This window comes from Phyllobates terribilis, unplaced genomic scaffold (genome assembly GCF_046119375.1).
Source record: "Phyllobates terribilis strain yellow unplaced genomic scaffold, ASM4611937v1 Scaffold_11__3_contigs__length_659146591, whole genome shotgun sequence".
NCBI classification, from domain to species: Eukaryota; Metazoa; Chordata; class Amphibia; order Anura; family Dendrobatidae; genus Phyllobates; species Phyllobates terribilis.
In genome coordinates this window covers 161,039,894-161,046,435 of record NW_027362771.1, presented here as the reverse complement: position 1 = coordinate 161,046,435, position 6,542 = coordinate 161,039,894, and the positions used below count along the sequence as shown (strand labels likewise).

Below are 6,542 nucleotides of genomic sequence, written 5' to 3'. Positions count from 1 at the left end.
AGGAAGACGAGAATCCCATAATATTCCCGTCTCTCAGGATCATGGCTGCTAACGTGGGATGGTACAAGCGGATGAATGTCAACGTGGGATTCATGATTAGTGTGGTAAGTGTCTGTATGTGTCTGTGTGGTGTGTATGTGGTCTGTATGTGTCTGTGTGGTGTGTATGTGGGGTCTGTGTGGGGTCTGTGTGGAGTCTGTGTGGGGTCTGTGTGCGCGGGTGTCAGCAGGCAGACATAGGCCGATGTGACACTACTACTCCCATCGGCCTATGTCTGTCCCCCGTCCACTCCTGCCAGCAGGATCAGCTCGATCGGAGCAGTAGTTCCCATCAGACTGATCCTGCTGTAAAATGTGCCCCAAAATTAAATTTAATAGCCCCCATATGTGCCTCCATATATTATTGACCCTATCCCCCCCCCCCTATTTTTTTTTTTTTGGGGGGGGGGTGCTATCATTATTTTTTTTTTATTTGCCCCAATAATATGTCATCTATTGCCCCCTTTTTTTTCATTGGTGGCCAGTGGTTACCTAAAATAAAATAGTTCATACATTACCTGTCCCCGCCGATCGCCACCTAAAATAAAGTAAAAAATAAAAAAATACACCTATACTCACCTAGACACCTAATTCCCCGAAGCCATCGATCTCCTGTAATAAAATATAAAATAATAAACCACAACCTTATCCTTACCCCTCCGTAGCAGTCCACGAGTGTCCCACGAAGATCTCCAGTTCAGAGCAGCCACATAGAATGTGACCGCTCTGAACCGCTGCCGCCGCTAGAATGAACGGGTTCGCCGGAGTTCAGGCAGCGCTGCTCCGGTGATCTGCTTTACGGCCCCGCTGTATCGTGAGAAATTCCCACGGTACAACAGGGCTGTAAAGGAGGTCACCGGAGCAGCGCTGACTGAATGCACTCCGGTGACCTCAGTCAGGGGCTCATGCTGCTGGGAGAGGACGTGTTCCCGGCAGCGTGAGCTTACAGCAGCCATGCACAGCTGTCACCATCTCCAGATGTGACAGCTGTGCATGGGAGATCAGCGCAGGAACGTGGACAGGTAACTATTTTTTTTTTTTTTAGTAAAATTAGAATTAAATAAAATTGTGTTTTATTTCAAATAAATTATTTTTTTCTGGGTGTTTGTCTTTTTTCTTTTTAACACTTTGTAGGTTAGTAATGGGGGTGTCTTATTGACGCCCATCATTACTAACCTGGGCTTCATGTCAGCTGGCGCTGACATGAACCCCACCACTATTACCCCCTGCCACCGCACCAGGGCAGCGTGGAAGAGCGAGGCTAAGTGCCAGATTTGGCGCACAAATATGATGCGCCAAATCTGGGGCAGCTGAGGGCTGATATTATAGCCTGGGAGGGGGCCTATAACCATGGCCCCTTTCTAGGCTATTAATATCAGGTCGCAGCTGTCCGCCTAGCCTTTGCTGGCTACAATTTATAGGGGGACCCCATGTAATTTTTTTTGGGGGGGTCTTCATAAATAGTAGCCAGAAAAGGCAAAGTGGCTAGCCTTTGCTGGCTACAATTTATAGGGGGACCCCATGTCATTTTTTTTGGGGGGGTCTTCTTATATAGTGGCCAGAAAAGGCAAAGCGGCTAGCCTTTGCTGGCTACAATTTATAGGGGGACCCCATGTAATTTTTTTTGGGGGGGGTCTTCTTATATAGTGGCCAGAAAAGGCAAAGCGGCTAGCCTTTGCTGGCTACAATTTATAGGGGGACCCCATGTAATTTTTTTTGGGGGGGGTCTTCATAAATAGTAGCCAGAAAAGGCAAAGTGGCTAGCCTTTGCTGGCTACAATTTATAGGGGGACCCCATGTAATTTTTTTTGGGGGGGTCTTCATAAATAGTAGCCAGAAAAGGCAAAGTGGCTAGCCTTTGCTGGCTACAATTTATAGGGGGACCCCATGTCATTTTTTTTGGGGGGGTCTTCTTATATAGTGGCCAGAAAAGGCAAAGCGGCTAGCCTTTGCTGGCTACAATTTATAGGGGGACCCCATGTAATTTTTTTTGGGGGGGTCTTCATAAATAGTAGCCAGAAAAGGCAAAGTGGCTAGCCTTTGCTGGCTACAATTTATAGGGGGACCCCATGTCATTTTTTTTGGGGGGTCTTCATAAATAGTAGCCAGAAAAGGCAAAGTGGCTAGCCTTTGCTGGCTACAATTTATAGGGGGACCCCATGTAATTTTTTTTGGGGGGGTCTTCATAAATAGTAGCCAGAAAAGGCAAAGTGGCTAGCCTTTGCTGGCTACAATTTATAGGGGGACCCCATGTAATTTTTTTTGGGGGGTCTTCATAAATAGTAGCCAGAAAAGGCAAAGTGGCTAGCCTTTGCTGGCTACAATTTATAGGGGGACCCCATGTCATTTTTTTTGGGGGGGGCTTCCTATATAGTAGCCAGTAAAGGCTAAGCTAACTGCTGCGGCCTGGTATTAATAGCAAAGGAAGGGTCCATGGTTATTGGCTACTTCACAGACTATAACATCAGCCAACAACCGTCTGCTTTCCCTTTGCTATTTATTAAAGCTATGCGTGAGCCCACTTATTTTTTTTGTTTAAAAGATTTTATTAAAGTGAAAGATTATTGTACAGTGTATGTAGGTTCATTCACTGAAAGCTCCTGCATACGCTGTAAGGTTGATTTCTCACGTACACATATCCACATTAGTACAGATAAGTGTGACCGAGCATGCTTTGCAATGGGTCTGTGTGTGGGTCTCCGCTGTGTGTGGAAAATGGCATCAACACTCGTCCCGGAGATTGACGTGTGAAAGAACCGTACAATATAGGTGAGGGGTTAGTGTTGGTGTGTGTGCGTACATATCTCCATATGTTTATTTAATTTTTTTTTTGGGGTTAATCTTTTATTCCTCCATTTTGTTTTTAAAATAATATTCACACACGTTATTATTCACTGTAGATTGAAAAATATCCCGAAATATGGGACCGAGCTAGTCCTGACTACAAAGACAAGCAGAAGAAAAAAGACGCCTGGGCCTCTGTGTTGAGCCAAATGTATCCCCAGTGGGTGAATGCTGAACGTGATGCCCAAGAGGAAATTAGTAAGTTTTGATTTTTACACTTATTTTTATATCTATTTATAATTGCACTTTTTGGTGTCAAAGCAGTTCATAAATTGTTTTGGTTGTGTCATTGCAGTGTATGATATTAAAAATCGGTGGAGATCGGTCACCGACCGGCTGGTGAAGTATCACCAGTCGGTGCAAAGTGGCTCATCACCCAAAAAAAGAAAATTTCCTTTTGCGGACGAGCTGGCCTTCATACTAACCAGTAGGAGTTTGCGGAGGTAAATTCCCAAAACATATTAATTGAAATGTTTCCAAAAATGTTGTATTTACATTGGGATTTACCTTTTATTATATACAGAACTGAAGGAAACATCATGGCCCCAACAGCAGAAGAGGACACAAACACAGAGCAAGCAGAGGAGGAATCCGAGGACTTTTTCCAGCTTTCCTCACCGGATCCATCTACTTCGGCATCTTCAGCATCTGGTTGTCCCTCACATTCTTTGTCCAATCCAGCGGACATCGGGACGGGTTTGGTGACTGATTCTCCTGCTCCTGCTCCAAGTGACGCTGGAAGCTCTGCTGGTGATGTGTTGAGGCCCACTGGGAGGGGGTCTGGTTCTGCTCATCTCGTGGCATCGAGAAGGGCGGGCAAAAAAAAGGCCAAAAGCCACGGGGGTGGGACTATTGTGCTTGAAGCACTCACAAATCGAACCCTCAGCCTTGTGGAAAGGGCATCCCAGGAAGATGCCATCGATAAATTTTGCTCAGCCCAAGCTGCCCGCATCAGATCTCTGCCACGAGATAGGCAGAACATGTACATGACTGCAGCAGGCGCTATGGTCATGGCAATTGAAGAGGCAGCAGTTATGCCCTCGCCCCCAGCCGTAGTATGCGGAATATTTAATTGTTTTAAACCCATTGTGCCTCCACCACGACCAGCAGCTGCAACCCAGCGTTTTGGGCAGGTTGCTGCAGCATACCGTCCAGAAGATATGCAACCAAGTTATGGTCGGCAAATGGCTCATGGTGCATCATCATTTATCAGAGGACCATCCCCCAACTCTACTTTTTCTCAAGAAATGTTTCCTGGGTACAGCTTTGAAGAAGACCTTCAAAACTTGTAGTTAAAAAATTTTACCCCTCCCTGTCAGCATTTTTGGACCCTAGCAAATACAGACAGCACCTGTAGGTCGATAGATACACAATGTTTTAGAGAATCAGACAATTAACAAAGACCTTTTCTTATGGTCACCTATACCAGGCATCAGGCGTAGGGGACTGTAAGAAAAGGTCTTTCTTTTTATATAATTAAACAACCTACAGGTGCTGCCCGTATTTTAGGGCCCAAAACTGATTAGAGGACAGGTGTGCTGTACACAGTGTGTAATTTTTTCCCAAGTTATGGGCAATGTTTGTCCGATTAAATTTTCTAGAAGTTTGTTGTTTTGTGTTTTTAAAAAGTTTTTTACAGTTATTCTATATTACGTATTAAAAAAATTATTTAAACTATCTGTTAATTTTTTTTTTCAAGTGTATATGTGGTTGGATTGGGTTGTAATGAAAAAGTGTTCCCCTGATCTGCGCTCACCATAGCGCAGGTCAGAGGAACTCTACATTTTTGAAATTTGTTCAAACTAATCTACGTATGTGGTCGGCTGTATACAGTGGTTTTTAAATTAGAAATATACTTTGATATTTTGGACCACAACTATTTTTTGGATGAATACTACTCTCAACACTGTTATTTGCTAGTTCTGTTCTTAGCGCAAGCAAATAACAATGGTGAGGGTTGACTTTAGCAGACAGTACTTGGGAATAGCGCTCTAGGTAGTAATGCCAATTTACAGGCTCTGGTCTTTGTGGGTTGTTCACTTTTGCGTTGACGTATTGTCGAAAAAAAAAATGTAGAAGGTTGCAATTCAAGAAATATTTTAGACAAATTTAAGTTTAACCAAAATTTATTTTTTTTAAAAACATTTTTTTTTACATTTTTATTTTTAAAAAAAAGGAGGAAGTTCTTCTTTTATTGTTCATCAGATCTTCTCTGCTGGTCAGGCTGCTCAACACCAGCACAGGAGTATTGCCAGTGCACGGCACCTTCAGGACTCATGAAGTAGTCAGCGAAGGTTGGCCACAGTTTGAAAGCCTGCTGCGACCTGCAGCCAAGTCTCCTCGGTTGGAGAAGGCATCACGATGGGCTGCAACTTCTGCCAGATGACGGTACATGTGCACCTCACAATTCTGGAAATGGTGGATTTACCAACCCTAAATTGGAGGTGCAGTGATGTATAGCTCTCTCCTGTGGCCAAAAATCTGAAAAGGAAAAATAGATAATTAGAAAAGCCATAAAAAGAAATACAAGCCAACAGTAATTATCCATTATTAATTCATCTTTTAAAAAATTAAGGTCTTTATTACAAAAAACTATTCCAACAATGGGCTCTTTTTTTTGGGGGGGGGGGGGCTCCACATTCTCAATCTTTTTTGGTCATCTTTTGTTTTCTCTTGAGTTCACACATATCAATTTATAATGTGTTTTGACTTTGTGTCTGTGTTTGCCTACGATGTTTGCTCTAGAGTTTACACATCAGTGACCTTTTCAATCTGATCTCTGTGCATGGTGATCTCATGGTCAAGCCAAAAATATGTACACAAAGACAGACACAGTGGAGCCATCACCACAGGGTGGCTAACAAAACCAGGTACACCAGCCATCACCGCAGGGTGGCGAACAAAACCAGGTACATATAAATCAACATTCAACTTACCGCAAGGTGATGAGCAGCCTTTCCTCAGCAGAGATGGCCCTTCGCATTACAGTGTCTTGGAAGTCCAGGTCAGGAGACATAAGGCTTAGCAGCCGATCAAATGCAATAATGTTCAGACGGCAGAACTGTTTAAATTTTTCAGGAAAACTATAGTAAACAGAGAAAAAAAAAATATTAAAAGATAATTTTGGAACATAGTATACAAACAAAACCTTAAAAAAACAGCATAGACGGATGACATTATACTTTCTTCACATATATCTTACCTCCTTAAATCCTGGTAGAGAACATTAAAGTGGCCCTTGTCCGTCCGCTCCTGCAAGATAGGGTGCACCCAAATTTTTTTTGGTCGTCTTCTCCTCCTTAAACGCTCCTATAGAACAATAATAGGTTAGTACACACACTACATAAAAATAATGTACCCCAAAAAAACTTAGTTTATATTACCTGCTCAACGTTGTAGTGCAGGAGATTTAAGCAAGTCATTAGCAGAAGGTTTAGGCATGGTCTGCTGACCCGCAGGGGCTGCAATTCCTGTGGCATACTGTCTTTTGCAAAAAACAAAATGGTGAAGAGGGGTTGAACTAGGAAATGACATCAGGATTTCCATCTTTTTTTTTTTTTTTTTCAATAACTTTATTTGTGCTCAAAAACGCATGAAATAAGCTTACAAAAACGCATGTAAAATCCGCATACAAAAACGCGTCAAAAACGCGTCAAAAAC

At 42.9% G+C, this 6,542-nt stretch overlaps 1 protein-coding gene across 1 annotated transcript; it reads left to right on the top strand.

The window, feature by feature from the left end:
• The first annotated feature begins 2,873 nt into the window (after positions 1-2,873).
• On the top strand, positions 2,874-4,391 carry LOC141167238 (uncharacterized). The gene is made up of 4 exons (XM_073654679.1): positions 2,874-3,080; positions 3,178-3,325; positions 3,406-3,970; positions 4,374-4,391. Exons 1-4 carry the CDS (start codon positions 3,032-3,034, stop codon positions 4,389-4,391), a joined length of 780 nt encoding a protein of 259 aa, XP_073510780.1. The 5' UTR covers positions 2,874-3,031.
• Positions 4,392-6,542: the final 2,151 nt, after the last annotated feature.

What these genes read in the sequence shown, in the direction of transcription:
- LOC141167238 (XM_073654679.1), top strand. Translation starts at nt 3,032, where the DNA reads ATGTATCCCCAGTGGGTGAATGCTGAACGTGATGCCCAAGAGGAAATT. An exon ending in TGATGCCCAAGAGGAAATTA is followed by an intron (nt 3,081 to 3,177) that starts GTAAGTTTTGAT and finishes GTGTCATTGCAG; the next exon opens with TGTATGATATTAAAAATCGG. An exon ending in ACCAGTAGGAGTTTGCGGAG is followed by an intron (nt 3,326 to 3,405) that starts GTAAATTCCCAA and finishes TATTATATACAG; the next exon opens with AACTGAAGGAAACATCATGG.